At 44.7% G+C, this 16,739-nt stretch overlaps 1 protein-coding gene across 3 annotated transcripts in view; it reads left to right on the top strand.

Annotated features, from left to right (window-relative positions):
• Nucleotides 1-16,739, top strand: part of ARFIP2 (ARF interacting protein 2) — a 142,597-nt gene that overhangs the window by 74,848 nt on the left and 51,010 nt on the right. For 2 of the 3 annotated variants that reach the window (XM_082244271.1, XM_082244272.1), the window contains exon 4: nt 11,763-11,825. The exons of the other annotated variant lie outside the window; for it this stretch is intronic. In XM_082244271.1, the coding sequence (XP_082100397.1) occupies nt 11,763-11,825 (63 nt within the window). The remainder of the gene's footprint in view (nt 1-11,762; nt 11,826-16,739) is intronic. 3 annotated transcript variants of the gene reach the window in all.

Here is a 16,739-nt window from a genome sequence, read left to right as displayed (position 1 = left end):
TAGGATTAGCCTGGCAAACCTAAAAGGAGCCCGACGTGCCAACTGCTGGCAAGAAACAGATAAACAAGAAATTATCGTATGCAATATTTTATTCCATTTATTTGTGTAAAAAAAAAAAAAAAAAACCTAAACAATTTAAATCTTTATAAAAGCATTCTGCATTTTCCTTCGGTGCCCAGAGACTTTAGGTGGTGGTAGATTGTGCAGGGTGACGCCGGCTACCGCAGGGAAAGCTGTACTAAAACTTCTACTTGTTAGCTTATCTCATTAATATTTCATATATGTCGTACCGCTGGCTTTATTTTTTTATTTTATTTTTTTCTAATAATGTCTTTTATTAAAGCGGAGGTCCGGCCTCGGGAGTGAATTTTATCTAAAAATCCCCCCGGGACAGTCAGGGTTAGTACATTCCACAATGGATAGCCTCTGAACTGTCCCAGGTCGCACTTACCTTTTAGAAGAAATACTTACCTTGAAAATTTCTTCTCCAGCGCTGCCATCTCAGGTGTGGGCAGCTGAAGCCAGCGCGTCCTCTTCTGTGTCCTCTTCTCCCAGAATGCGCCTGCACCGGCCCCGCTCGTCACTTCCGGTGCAGGCGCGTCATCCCTCCACAGCTTCTGGGCATGTCCAGAAGCTGTTTAGCAGGGAATGAGGTGCCCGCACTGGAAGTGACAAGAGGGGCCGGTGCAGGCCCATTGATTCCTGGGAGCGATGACGTTCAGCTCCAAGGAATCATGGCCAATGTAGACAGCAGCCAATTATCAGCATGTCTTTGGAGTGTGAAGGAAACCATAGTACACAAGTGCAGGAGAACATGCAAACTTCATGCAGAAAATGTCCTGACTGGGATGGAACAGAATATAGAAGTTCTTACCACCAAGCCACCGTGCTTCCCTAACATAATAGGTAGCTGGAAGGCAGTTAGGGTCCTTTCCAACGAGTGGTGCGCTTGGCGAACTCTGTTTTTTCTCAGCGGGGATCGATTTGCCAATCCCCGCTGAGCAGGCGGATGACAGCTCCGTATCCGCTTACTTTGCAGAGACGGAGCTGTCAGAGCCCCGCTCTCCTCTATGGGAGATTGGACCGCCTGTCCGTTTTCATCTGATCCTTCAGACGGATGGAAAATAGGGTTTCCATCTGTCTGGATTTCACAGACAGGATCGGATCGGACAGCAGCGGGTGTCAGTGGGGATGTCTCCGCTGACATCTGCTGGCACATGGAGCATCCGATCAGGTCCACCTGAAAAACTGATAGGTGGACCGGATCGGAAAGCCCGTGTGAAAGGGGCCTTAAAGCGTTTGTTACCCTAAAAAATAAAAAAAAATGGATCACTGTTCAGTGATTGTGCTGTGTAATTTGGCTCTTTGGCTGCTGAGCCCATCTGTGGTCAGTTTACTTGCCTCCGTCATCCGCAGCTCTCCTATGTCCTCCTCTTCCCCACCCTCTCCCCTCCCTGCCTGTCAGCTCCAATCACTCCCCGGCCCTCCCTTTCTGCTGGTATCCTAACTTAGTGTTGGTACTAAGTCTATAATCCTTCCACTTTATAAAACTCTATAATAGATAAGTCTATAATCCTTCCACTTTATAAAACTCTATAATAGATAAGTCTATAATCCTTCCACTTTATAAAACTCTATAATAGATAAGTCTATAATCCTTCCACTTTATAAAACTCTATAATAGATAAGTCTATAATCCTTCCACTTTATAAAACTCTGGTCCGACCACATCTGGAGTATTCTGTCCAGTTCTGGTCACCAGTCCTCAGGAGGGATGTGTTGGAGCTGGAGAGAGTCCAGAGAAGGGCAACTAAACTAATTAGGGGATTGGAGGACCTTAATTATGAAGAGCGTCTGCAATCGCTTGATTTATTCTCACTGGAGAAAAGACGCCTGAGGGGGGACATGATAGCAATTTTTAAATATCTCAATGGGGATCTCAGCTTAGAAAAAAAGCTATTCAGCCGAAGGGATTGCATGAGGACTCAAGGGCATACAATGCGATTAGAGGAGAAGCGTTTTAACCTCAGGCAACATGGGGGGTTCTTTACTGTTAGGGCTACAAGATTGTGGAATTCTCTACCACAAGAGGTGGTTTCTGCGGGTAGTATGGTGGCTTTCAAAAGACTCTTAGACTTACATCTCAAGGATCAGAACATTCAGGGCTATGAGAGATGATTACAGCTACACACACCTACACAGGTTGAACTGGATGGACTATTGTCTTTATTCAACCTCACCTACTATGTAACTGTGTAACACAATCCCCTCTGTTATAATAAACGATTTGCCCCAGTGTATGCATTTTGTAAAAAAATATGCCGCTAAATACTTTATTTTATAGCGCCTCACGGCGCTCATGTGACATGCCGCCTCTCTCCTCCTCTCCACCTCCTGGCTGATGTTAGCAGGGGCTTCTTGCCCACCCCCCCCCCCCCCGTCCGCTTTGCTGTCCGATCGGGAGACGCGACCGGTCATGTGAGCGCTGAGCAGCGCTATAAAATAAGGTATTTAGTGTTGTATTTTCTTTACAAAACAAATACATTGGGGCAAATCATCTACAGTAGAATAACAGAGGTAAAACAAAGACAAACAGAGGCGCCTCTAAGTGTAGACTTTATGCAACAGGTTTAATGAATAAAATTATGCACTCACGTTAGCAAGCATATATTCATGCCCATAAAACAAGGTTCCAGTGTGGAGAAGTGTACATCATCCGGTCATGGACATCCGTCCTGCTGGAGCCGAAATCCTGTACGGCAAGGTTTGAACCAGGAAGTAGGCTCGGTGTATTTGCTTGACAGCGAGGCTTGGTGGGTAGTCGAACCTGGATGATGTCATCTGCATGCGACGCGTTTCCGAGCATGCTTGCTGCCTGGGGGAGGGCAGACGCGCTCCTTATTCACGGCGATACTTGCCATTAATGACTTTTAACTCTATGGACTTTTGGTTCGATATGTGATCAAGCGCCTGTTAACATTGTGTATAATAACAGAGGGGATTGTAGCACCAACAATAAGTGGCTTTACAACCACTTAAGTGTCCGCTCTGTGGCCACGTTTGTAGAGGTAAGTTACAGAGTTTTCCATTCCTCTTTGCCCCATCAGTCAACAGAGGAGCAGTCCATGTGTCTCAGGAGGATGTACCTAAGGGGAGCAGGCTTGGAACTTGCTTATCCAAGCAACAAATATGCACCACATGTTCAGTAGATGAACTCAGGTGTTGGAATGAAACCATGGCGAGCCAGCAGCTCAATACTATTGAACGTAGCCGGGCAAGTTAGGCGCTTGTAGGTGGTATTAAAAAATTTAGAGAGGAGTTGACTAGCCCTTTCCAGGCTAGAAAGTGAGGGTCTCGTAGTTCAGAATGATAGCTTTTCAAAATCTGCAGGGGATCAAATAATTATTTCCCCGCTGTATATCTGTGAACGCACTGTTCCATAGACATTTACTTCCAGCTCTTCACAGGACAACCTTTGGTTGATGTTGTCTGTGAAGGTTCTGATTTATCCAGGTCGTGATTTATCTAGTTATAGTTATTCACATTCAACTGGACTTGTTCTGTAATGTTGAAAACATTTCGTAACTCATTAAGAAAATTGTTCAGTTCTTATGAATGTCAGGAAGATACCCCAACATTTATGGCACAAGGCAAAGATAGGTTTGGCAGTGGTTGGACACTACATTGAACAATGGAGTTTCAGCAAACCTTTAACCACTTAAGCCCCGGAAGATTTTACCCCCTTCCTGACCAGGGCCTTTTTTGCGATTCGGCATTCGGACAATTGCGCGGTCGTGCGACGCTGTACCTAAATAAAATTGACGTCCTTTTTTTCCCACAAACAGAGCTTTCTTTTGGTGGTATTTGATCACCTGTACGATTTTTTGCTCATGCGCTATAAACAAAAAAAGAGCGACAATTTTGCAAAAATAACAATATTTTTCACATATTTTTTATATGAAATTCCCAAAAAAAAATTTAAAAATCAAAATTTTTTAACATTTTAGGCCAATTTGTTTTCTGCTACATATGTTTGGTAAAAAAAAAAATCACAATAAGCGTATTTTGATTGGTTTGCGCAAAAGTTATTGCGTTTACTAATTAAGGGAAAGATTTCTGTCATTTTTATTGTTTGTTTTTTTTTTTTTTTTTTTTATGAGTAATGGCGGCGATCTACGATTTTTTTTTTTTTTTTTTTGTGGGACTGCGACATTGCGGCGGACAGATCGTACCCTTGACTAACATTTTTGACACTTTTGGGGGTACCAGTGACATTACTACAGTAATCAGTGCTATACATATGCACTGTTACTGTAAAAATTACACTGGCAGGGAAGGGGTTAACTTTATTGGAGAAGGAGGGGTTAAGTGTGTCCCTAGGGGCGTGATTCTTACTGTGCAGGGATGTGGCTTTTCATGTAACAGCAGAGATCTACGATCCTACATAGCAGGACCGTTTGATCTCTGCTGTTACACAGGGGAGAATGACAGGTGGCTGTGTTTACATTAGCCGCCTGCCTTTCTCCCTCTGTTACTGACGATCGCGAGTGACCGGCGGACATCGGGTCCGCCCGTCACACGCGCGGGGATCAGAGCGAACGCGGGGGCAGTAGCGAACCTCCGGCGGCGCGCGCTCGCCCCCTATTGGCTCGCAGGCGAGAGACGTACCTATACGTCACTTTGCCTGCACGGGGCTGACCGCCGCAGTATATGTACTTGCGACAGTCGGTAACCAGTTAATACAAGTGACAGTCCAATCTGAGTTCTTTTATTTGATGTACGCTCATCTCGGCTGGGCATACCTCCGAGATAATGGAGGAAGGAGCAGACAGGGAGCTTCCGAGGCAGCAGCATCTCAGGAAAACAGGACAGGAACCTGATCTCATTGTCCATTCACTGGTCCCATCTTTTACCCCAGGAGTGGATGGCTCATGTATATCATTGCCTAGTCCGGCGGAAATCAAGACTCCTCTCATATCTATGGGCAGATTTTCGGGAAAAACGTCTCTCTCCCCACTCACTATCACATCACAAATGACACTTCAGCTTCTGCATTGCTAAATAGAGGAGAAATTACAACTATAAATATCCCCGAGATGGAAGGAACCCAGTTCACACCATTCCTGCCGCACATATACAATCATCCCTCAAGGCGTTTTCTGCTTCTTTGCAGCTCTGGAGTTAGCAGTCTTAGTTCACAGCGCTGGGGCTTTTTTCAATGGATACTCTGTCAGAGTTGTTTGTATGTTCTCCCCATGGCTATGTGACTTTCCACCGGCGGCTCCAGTCTCCTCCCACAATCCAAACATAAACCGGAGGGATAGCCAACTTTTTTGTGTAGCCCCGACGTGACGTAGAGTGTTCTCTACTGCACTACTGTATATGTCAGAGCTATATAAATGTATAATAATAATAGTGTGTGACTGTGGGGGGACATTAGAGTGTAAGCTCCTCTGGTACAGAGACTGATGTGACTGTGGTGAACATTAGAGTGTAAGCTCCTCTGGTACAGAGACTGATGTGATTGGCTCAGTGTTCTCTGTACAGCACTGCGGTATATGTCAGAGCTATATAAATGTATAATAATAATAGTGTGTGACTGTGGGGGGACATTAGAGTGTAAGCTCCTCTGGTACAGAGACTGATGTGACTGGCTCAGTGTTCTCTGTACAGCACTGCGGTCTATGTCAGAGCTATATAAATGTATAATAATAATAGTGTGTGACTGTGGGAGGACATTAAAGAGTAAGCTCTTGTGGTGCAGAGACTGATGTGACTGGCCCAGTGTTCTCTACTGCACTGCGGTATATGTCAGAGCTAGGGCTGCACGATATTGGGGAAAAAAGAACATTGCGATATTTCTCTGGGTGGAATGCAGAAGTCGGATTAGGCAGAGTCGGGACTCACAGTTGTGGTAGGAGGTAGAAGAACACAGCCCGACATGACATCTGTCCCACACGTTCCCTCTGCCGCCCTGGAGCTAGTTCTGTTGACCGAGCGGTGAGCGCGGCACAGCGAACCAATCGCATGAGTAGCGGCACAGGGAACCAATCAGGTGTGCAGGCACGCGTGATTGGTTAGCTGTGCAGCTATTCACGGCGCGCTGCTCACCGCTGAACGTGTGGGACGGCTGCCAGCACTGTGAGTCCTCCTCCTCCCCCCCGAGTCCCGACTTCTTCCTGCCTCCCTGCCTAATGGTAAATATCGTGTCTTCGGCGATATGAATATCGCCCACGCCCGCAGAACGATAGTCGATATCACATCGACTATCGTTCAGCCCTAGTCAGAGCTATATAAATGTATAATAATAATAGTGTGTGACTATGGGGGGGGGGGGCATTAGAGTGTAAGCTCCTCTGGTACAGAGACCGATGTGATTGGCTCAGTGATCTCTGTACAGCACTGCGGTATATGTCAGAGCTATATAAATGTATAATAATAATAGTGTGTGACTGTGGGGGGGGCATTAGAGTGTAAGCTCCTCTGGTACAGAGACTGATGTGATTGGCTCAGTGTTCTGTGTACAGCTCTGCGGTATATGTCAGTGCTATATAAATGTATAATAAGAGTGTGTGACTGTGGGAGACATTAATGCTGGCCATACACTAGCCGAAAATATCGGGCAAACTCATATTAAAAAAAAAAAAAATGAAAAATCGGCAGTGAGAGCAGACAATCGTGCCATCATGTAATGACCAAATTTCGATAGATAAATCATTTAGTGGCCATAAATGAATCAATTTTTCCTTCAGCTTGTCACATATGCCCGGTGCAAACAGGTCGGCCGAGAAACACATTAACCTTTCAATTTATCGTTCGTTTATCGTTCGGTCGGCGGATTAAAAAAACTGTTCCTTCGATTTTTCGGCTCTGAAAAGTTAAAAACGATTTTCTATTTGTGTCCATTAACTTGCCGAAAAACGAACGATCGGACCAAATGACAGATTTTCGAACAATCTTTTGGCTTCTGTACGGCCAGCATTAGAATGTAAATTTTTTTTGTTTAAAATCTTGAAAACATACAGCTTGTTGTTAAAAACATATTTACATGTATACAAAAAAATAAATAAGAAAATATACAGGTAATGTAAAACAAATAAGCTTACATCAGCAGATAACAGAAAACTGTATTTTTCCAAAAATAATATAAATAGAAATGTATGCAAAGAAACCTAATTTTATTATCGGTAAACTACTAAATTATGTAAAACGCAACCCTAACCTCCACCTAAACACACCATCAGGCTAAGGAACAATTAAACATTTATCCCATGCATGCAGCCTTTTTCCAAAAATCTGATCTTCTAAAAATCCAGGAGGCGTCAAAGGATATAAAGAAAAGCCACACACCCAGAAACTGGCAGACGGGCTATAAAGACTTGACATTCTTCCACGCCTTTGTCCAGGCCCCCGGCCACCACCTGTCCTTCTCAAGACCTCAAATCTACCCAACCTCACCCAGAATGTTGTGCAGCACCACCTTGACAGGAAGGACCTTTTTTCCTGAGTGGAAACCTGACACTGTGCATTCCACGTGTAGTAACGAACTACTAAGCTAACTAGAAAAAGTGTCTCTAAATCAAAATCCTGTTGAGTTTGAAAGGCCCTGTATGACCACTCTGCACAACTCAAGGAGGAAAAGAAAGGGATACCCAGAGCCCCACCCACCTGCTTATAGACTTCTATATTAAAGGGGCACTGAAGCAAGAAATGGTCTATCGTCTCCTCCACCCTACCACACTCCACTTTTGGACAATCGCGGTTCTCCACAGAGCGATGCCTCATATTGCCCTTCACAAAGAGTCTGCCATGGAACGAGCACCAAGCCAAATCCCAAAACTTTAAAAGGATTCTCTCTAGATTCATTAAACACAGTCACACACTATTTTTATTATATAGTTCTGACATGTACCACAGTGCTGTACAGAGAACACTGAGCCAGTCACATCATTCTCTACACCAGAAGAGCTTGCATTCTTATGCGCCCCCCCCCCCCCAGTCACGCACTATTATTAATCAACATCTATATAGCTCTGACATATACCACGGTGCTGTACAGGGAACACTGAGCCAGTCGCACCAGAGTTTAAACTCTATTGTCCCTACCAAATTCTAAATATTTGACTTGTGTAGCAGCCAATCACAGCAGGCTCATGATCGAGAAGCTCCCGCCATTCAGAATCCTTTAAAGGGCCTGTAGGAGCTGGAGCCAGGGGATTAACAGTACCCCTACTGGAAACATCTAAAATTATTAATTTGGAGGTGTCTGCATAGTCTTGGTCATAAAGGTATGGGTGATGGTCAAGTGTCCACATACGTTTTACCATATGGTGTAGGCCAGAATCTCATTGTTTAGGTGGAACTTTACTCAGAAAATCAAGTCCTGCTAGATGACTTCAGGCTGGCCCCTTTTGCAGGTATAGCTATGTAAAGCATTGAAAATAAGTGCCTATACTGTTTTAAAGCCAGTATTACACTGTCTCATCCTGCTCTGTACATGCTCAGTTAGAGGTTATAGCTGCAAAGGGTGGGCCAATTCCATATTGAACCCTAGGAACTAAGACTGGGATGCCATTAAAGTTCATGTGCATGTAAAGGCAGGCGTCCCAATACTTTTGGTAATATAGTGTATGTTCTCTGTTAAAGAAACATTTTTATCAAATTGTTATGGATAAAGTTCCACTTTAAGTCTGTGTGTGGTAAGTTTAGGTGTGTAAGTAACCGACAGGGCAGCCTTCAGAAATTTTGGGACCCCTTAGACCGCTTTAGGCATGGGCCCCCCGGTCCTGATCACCAACCTTCCCCAGGGCCCGCCCACTGGCTGTCCTACCGAATCCACCCACTGGCTATCCCAGTCCTCCTTACCAACCTCTATATAAGACCCCCTGACACCCACTTACCTCTATATAAGACCCTCTGACACCTACCTACCGCTATATAAGACCCCTGACACCCGCCTACCTCTTTATAAGACCCCTGGACACTTACCTACTTCTATGTAAGACCCCTCAAAACCTACCTACCTCTGTATAAGACCCCCTGACATCTACCTACCTCTATATAACCCCTTCAGACCCCCCCTCTATATTTACAGATCCCCCATCACCAAGGATTGTGATCAGAGGCGCCCCTCCCTCCCATCAAGGAATCCTGACCCCCCTCAGGAGAAGACCCCTGAACAGGAGGAGTGCATGAGGGCGATTAAAATAAATTCATCCAAGATTGCAGACAATTTAGGGATCCCAACACAGACCCTCTCTGCCCACTCCCCTCCAGGAGAGTCCAGCTAGGAGGACTGCAGAAGGGTGATCAGAGGGGACACCAAAACAGATTCACCCTCAAGGAGAAGGAGACCCCCCCAGCTAGGAGGACTGCGGGGGGGGGGGGGTTGATCAGAGGGAACCCCAACACAGACCCCCTGCCCATCCTTCTCCAGTAAAGGGAGACCCACAGCTAGAAGGCCTGCAGCCAGCTGCCTTCCGAGGCCACCCACGCAATGGAGTGATAGTGTGAGCTGTCTGGAGCTGTAATGGAGCTGCGGAGGGGACAGAGGAAGACTCACAGTACCGGAGCAGGAGGAAGAAATCCTGCATTGGCTTTGCTGCTCCCGCTGCTCGCTCTGCTGGCCGCGTGCATTCTCCTCTCCTTGTAAACTGGAATGAAAAACCCGGCGCCTGTTGGAAAGTACCACTTCTGCCCACCCTAGTCCCTGTCCTGGTCTGCAGCAACAACTCCTTGGTTGGGGCCCATGCCGGGCCCCTCCTTACTCCTGGGCCCCATACATTTGTATGGGTTGTCGTCCTCCCTCCCGATAGCAGTTCTGGTAACCTGTTAATTGCATATCTGGCATGAATGGTATATTATAAGGAACTAGGAAAGATCTATTTTTCTCCTCTGATTTTATAAATTGGCAGCATTTTATGTGGTGTCTTCCAGAGTGCCTTTCTTCATGATCACCATTCTCTGTTCCTTCAGGGTAGAGCTCACCCTCTGATGTAATTCCCCGAGTCACACCATATATGCTATAATATTCAACATTTTTAACCAAGTTCTAGGAAACAAGTAAGTGTGGTGCTTTTAGATTGTGGAGGAAACTCGAGTATCCAACAGATGTCCATAAATTTCAACTGGAAAGAAAAAAGATCCTCATTGTCTTGGGACTTTTTAGGCAACAATACCTTTTAGGCAACAAAAGTCACCTCTTACCACGGGGAACCATACAATATTCAAAGATCTAGGCGGTCACTGGTCTTCAAGTTTCATACCGACCTGATTGCTTACTTCAAAACGATTGTACCTTAAGACCAGCTTTATCTTTTTGTGTGTGGATGGTTTTCATCTCCAACACATTCTTGAAAATTTTTAGAGGAATTTGGTATTTTCTTTAATGTTGCGTACATACCATTTTGTGGTTGTAAACCCTCACATATAACCAGTGAAGTAACTGGCCTCAGGTGATACACAGAGATGAAACGCATCCTCCTACATAAAATGTACCTGTATATCTACAGCCGTTTTTTTCCCTTGCAGCCGTGCAAAGTGCAGAATTTACAGAGGATCTCTTCGCTCTGAAAAGCAGGGGGCAGAGAGCTGAAGTTACAACAGTGAGAAGAGCTGATTGGATAGAAGGGACACACCCCCATGCACACAGGAACAGTCGAGGCTGTCAATCTACTAGAGGTCCCTCCACCATTTTTCTCTTGGTGTCAGGAAACATTTGTTAGAAGTGACACGTGTTTATAGCAGAGGAAGGAGGCAGCAGACAGAAATTACACTTAGTGCTCTGGATTGAGACAAGTACACACTATAGAGGGGTATGATTTGTTCATATTTCATGTCTGAGGTTTACAACCACTTTAATTGTTGGTCCATAAAGACATGGATGAGTGAGTTTGGTGTGGAGGAACTTGACTGGCCTGCACCTCAACCAGATAGAATACCTTTGGGTCAATTAGAGTGGACATCAGTGCTGGCTCCCCAAATGCACTTCTGGAAGAATGGTCAAACGTATCCAAAGGCACACTCCTAAACCTTGTGGACAGCCTTCCCGGAAGAGTTGAAGGTGGTAAAGCTGCAAAGGGTGGGCCAACTTAATATTGAACCCTACGGACTAAGATTGGGATGCCATTAATGTTCATGTGCGTGTAAAGGTAGGCGTGCCAAAGCTTATAATATGGTAATATAGTGTATGCCTAGTAGTATCCTGGATCCTACACTCTATACACCCCTGAGGAAGAAGAGAACAAAACAATACTTTGAAACGCGTTGGATGCTCCTGCAGAAACCAAAATTGGGACACAAGTTGTCTTGGTAGGAGGTGTAGGTCTTTATATATAACCCATACTGCAATATATGTTTGTATAATATGGAAAAAATAGCCACAATTTTAATGTAGTTTTAATTTATTTTAATGTTTTTTTTGTATCAATAAGGTAAATATATTTTTGTAAAGTGGATGTAGGATCTTTTGGGGCTTTTAGAGCCATAGAAAACATGAATGACCACTGAGCCACAGTGGTTACACTACAATGTTTAAATGCCGACAGATTTTTGTAATATAGCAGCACCAAGAATGATCCAGGCTTTGTCTTTCTGATCTTGAAGGACTTGTGTGAAAAGTGAAATCTGAGCTTTGAGTAGTAATTTCCCTCCATGATGGACCATACTCACCTCTGTCATATTACCAGACTGGAACTATATATACAGTACAGCCATCTTATGTCCCTGTTGCCTCATGTTTTACTGTCTGTGGTTTTGTTTAGGGCCCGCGGTGCAGATAAATCCCCGCTACCTTGGACTCCGATTCTTGACGGCAGAGGGACAAGGTTTCTAGCCTGGTTTTTTTTAACTACTGTAAATTAACCTCGGCATGGTTCTTGGCCTGGTCTATCAATTTACACCGAGCCTTGTCATCATTGCATTTTCTGGCTGTTCTTTCTTTCTGTCGATAGCCTTTACTAACACCCGCACTTCTCAAATCTTTCGATGTTCTAATTGATGGCATTTTATCTTCAGCCAAGACGGTTTTCCACTTTAGGTTTGTATGGAGTTGGAAAGGGTCAGAAGCTCTATTGGGTTGATAATACATTTAATCTTACTCCCTGTCCTGGTGACCACCGTCTCGTGTTCAAATAGTGGAGGGAGGTTTTTGAAAGGTTTTTAACCCTTTTCTATACTCTCCAAATCTAAAAAAGTTTTGGCTGAAGTTCTTAAATGCTTCTAGGGATGCACCAAATTTGAAGCCTATGTTGAGGCTTTTCTAGACATTGAATTTTTTATCCAGACTTTATTACCATTGTATTGGTAGGTTAGATCAAAATTTACAATGTCTTAATACTAGAAAGAATAGTTAACTGTTGATCCTGCCAGTAACACACTTCCTGGTTTGCTTCGGGACTGCTGTAGGAGAGGGGGTGTCCTGAAGTTTACAGATATCCCAGGACAGCAGTAACTGGTAATAGTGCAGCGTAGATGGAGAGCATAGGAAGATTTTGGACAGGATCAACATGTATTAGTTTGCATTTATCAGTCAGATATAACAAAACACTTTTTAATGGGAAATTTAACAGACCCAAACAGAAAGAAGTTAATGGTGAACTAAACTTCCGACAGACAGCTAAATGCACAGCTGACATAAATACATTGCAATTCTGTTTCCAGCCAAAGCATTTGCAATGTTGTGTGGTAGGTCTTGTGATTCAAGAACCTCTGCCAGATGGCAGGGCCTGGTTTGGGACCACCATTGTACCTATAACACCACAAAGGTGTTCAGTCTTAATTTGTTTTGCAGTTCTTGAAAAAGCAGCAACCTGGGTAGAAAAGCCTGTTCTTTGCCAGCATGTTGCAGAGGAGGACCTTTGTTCTCTGTGTTGAAGAGGATGGTGTCTCTGCAGAGGTCTGGCACACCCACCCCCTTGCTGATTCAGAGCATGAGATCTGCTAATTCAAAATTTCTCACTCTAACTCCGCATTGAGGGTTCTCAGACCCCTGCAGAGAAACCACTGCTTTGAGTGCTTTCTGTGGTCTCTCTGCGGAGGTCTTCTATTTAGTGATTATTGATTTATCAGTAATAATCACAAAATTCAAATGACAAGTGATAATAATGGCAGAAAAAGAAACACATCCAGACATTGGTGGTCAGTGGAGAGATGCCTACTTACATTAGTGGTCAAGAAGAAGAATGCCTCAGCTAAAAAGACCATTGAAGGCAAGCCAGTGATGTTGGCCCAGAAATATGCAGGCACTGTAAGCTAAGAAGTCAGTCTGCCACAGCTGAAAGAAACCCCTAGCAACCTCTTGAAGAATGCCAGTGTTCCAAGGAACTCTGTTTGAGGATGGCCACCCTAACCCTTAAGCCGGCCATATATGGTTTGAATCTTGGCCGGCTCAGCAGGAACCATCCGAGATTCTAACTGATTGTAGGCTGCCAATAGGCTGATGGATTGACTTGGGTACAACCATGATGTCGGATATTTACATGCATATCTTATCAGCAGCTATAGCCGCTAGCAATAATCACTCTGTTCTGCTGGCAAGGAGGGCTCCAACATGCTGAAATAGTTCTACACGGACTGCGTTAATGGGGGAATCGAGCAATTGGGTTGCAGGAAAGAAAATCACACCATCTATGGCCAGCTTTAGGCTTTAAATACTCTGGCATCAAGCACTGAAATTGCAGTTTTGGATGAACTGTTCTGTTTTTTTGGGGGTAGAGGATCAAACGTATAATAGGTTTACATCTGTACCTGACTAAAATTGAGGTTGCAAAGTTTAGCAAAGAGGTGTAATAATGTATTTGGTGCATCCTTAATCCTCTTCAATTACGCTTCTCTGTTTGGGTGGTATTTCTTCCTGCACTCTGATTGGGTGGAATTCTCTCTTTCAATGATGGTGATGGTATCTATGCTTTATAACAATGTAGAACCATGTTTTTAAGGATGATATCATACACCGGGGGCCCAGCAAAAAGTTCAAATCATGGTATTTTTAGATGATACTGTTGTCCTGTTGTCATTTAAGGTTTAGTACTAGGGATCGACCGATTATCGGCAAAGCCAATATATATCGAGGGACGAAATGCACTTTTCCTGATATATCAGAATCGGCCCCGGAGGTTACCGATATTGCAGATATTTCGGGAAAGTGCTTGTACCGGAGTGATGCCTGCAGCTAGAGGCATCACCCGGTACTGGCGTCCATAGCTAGGCTGTCATTACAAGGAGCGGGAGGGGACGTCCCCCTCCCGCCGCCTTCCGCCTGCGCGGCCGCCGAAGACCCGATCAAAGCTGCATTCGGCTCTGATCTGGTCTCCATGCAAAAACCCGGAAGTGATGTCATGACATCACTTCCGGGTACTGGCGCCAGATTAAAAAAAAATTACAGCATTCAAAACAGCCAAACTTGGCGTTTTGAATGCTTTTAAGTGCAGAAGAGGGGTTTGGGGTCTTTTAGACCCCCAGATCCCTCCACAAGAATACCTGTCAAGAAAAAAAAAAAAAGAGTACGAAAATATCAGCCGATACCGATATGCATTGGCCAAAATATTGGTATCGCCAAAGAAAAACTGATATCGGTCGATCACTATTAGTATTTCTGGAATCCTTGATGTTAAAGTATTTCTTTATTGAGCTGTATAAGTCTCTTATGTTTGTTGCTTCTGGCCTGTGTGCCTTTAGGGCAAACTCTGGATCTAGCTGTGGACAGGCCGGTGGTGCAGATATGAGAGGTATTTGGACCTCTGTCCTGTACATTCCAACACTCCAGTCATGCTGAACGCTGAGTTAAATACCTGGCTGTGTCCTCTCTTCTCGGGGCTCACTGCTGCCATCTCTGAGGGGGGCCACTTTTATCCATATCCTTTCACAATAGCCTGACCCTTCCCTTTTTCGCTAAACAATCGGCACTATACATAAATGAACTTATCAGGCTTGGGAAGACTCCTGCGCTGAAACTAAACCTATTAATCCAGAGCACAATGGAAGAGAGACAGTTTAATTATACAGCTGGATAATCGCAAGCAAACACAGTAAAAATAGCTTCTGACTCTTCTGCGTGTTAAAGTGACCGTTTTACTTTGTGCTTTTAAAGGCTGTTTGTCATCAGCAAGCTTTAGATGACGTTATGTTTGTTACCGAATTTTGGTAGACCCTTTGGGGTTGGTTTACTAAAAACTGGGGATTGCAGAATGTGGTGCAGCTCTGCAATGGTAGCAAATCAGCTTTTAACTTCAGCTTGTTCAGTTAGGCCACAATAAAACTGGAAGGTGATTGGTTTCTATTCAGAGCTGCACCAGATTTTGCACTTTCTAGTTTTAGAAAATCAACCCCTTTTTTTGTTGCAAGAAGTAACAATAGACAGGATAGATGCTGAAGTGTTATAATTCTTTAGATAGTTAGAGTAAACGGGCCATATTAGAGACAGCAGACTGATTGCTAGGTTGGGTGCAGACAAGAGTCCAGGTCTGTGATCCAAATAAGCATCAACAAGTTCAGTATAAGCTCAGTTGAGTATTCCAATACATGAGCAGTCATCCAGAATTCAGAAACAGACAGACCTCTATCCAAGGCAAGAACAAACACAAATCTGTTGATCAGACATGAGCATATAAAGCTGTGACCTCACTTTAAAGTTCACTAATAAGGGCAGGTGTGCAGAGCAGAGACCTGAACTGCAGTGCTAAGTAACAGCCAGCAGATGGCGTAGGTAAAGGTTAATTATTACAATATTGTTACTAAAAACTGCTTTTGGGTGTACTCTAAGAATGACTCCTTGCTTGTCTGCTGAGAAAAGCCTTTCCTGCCTTCCTCAACTCCTGTCTAATCATGCCACACCCCTGTTCTTTCAGTGCACCCCTCCCATCTTTGTGACTTCGGACCATCATGACAGAGGGAGCAGAATTGTGTCCTCCAAAGGCAAAATTAAACCCAGCCAATGAATAGAGCGAGGTGGTGGGGCCGAACTGCATCTCGGTGTCTGAATGGATACACAGAGCCTGGCTCAGGTGCCCCCATAGCAAGCTGTTTGCTGTGGGGGCACTCAACAGGGGGGAGGGGCCCGGAGCTCCAGCCAGGAACCCGAGAAGAAGAGGATCTGTGCTGGCCTGTGCAAAATCACTGCATAGAGGAGGTAAGTATAACATGTTTGTTATTTTAAAGCGGAGTTCCGGCCTCGAAAAGGTTTTTTTAGAAAAAAATACCCCCAGGACAGTCAGGGCTAGTACATTCCACAATGGATAGCCTCTGAACTGTCCCAGGTCGCACTTACCTTTTAGAACAAATACTTACCTTGAAAATGTCTTGTCCAGCGCTGCCATCTCAGGTGTGGGCAGCTGAAGCCGGAGTGTCCTCTTTGATGTCCTCTTCCTTGTCTTCTTCGGTCCCACAATGCACTGCACCGGCCCCGCTGTCACTTCCGGGGCAGGTGCGTCATCCCTGCACAGCTTCTGGGAATGCCCAGAAGCTGTTTAGCAGGGAATGCCGTGCCTGCACAGGAAGTGACGAGCGGGGCCGGTGCAGGCGCATTGACTCCTGGGAACGATGATGTTCAGCTCCCAGCAGTCATCGCAAGCAGGAAGAGACGGCGTGGGCCATGGCTGCAGAGGGAGGAAGTGGAAGGAAGGTGAGTATATTTTCTTCTATAACAAGGTAAGGAAACAAAAACAAAAATTGGGACTATCCATTTCTTTTTTAGGTAATGTCAGCAAGCTGGTGAACCAAAGTCATTTTTTAGGCCGGAACTC

This window comes from Pelophylax lessonae, assembly GCF_965119305.1.
Source record: "Pelophylax lessonae genome assembly, chromosome: 2".
Classification (NCBI taxonomy): domain Eukaryota; kingdom Metazoa; phylum Chordata; class Amphibia; order Anura; family Ranidae; genus Pelophylax; species Pelophylax lessonae.
This window is presented reverse-complemented; position numbering and strand designations above follow the sequence as displayed.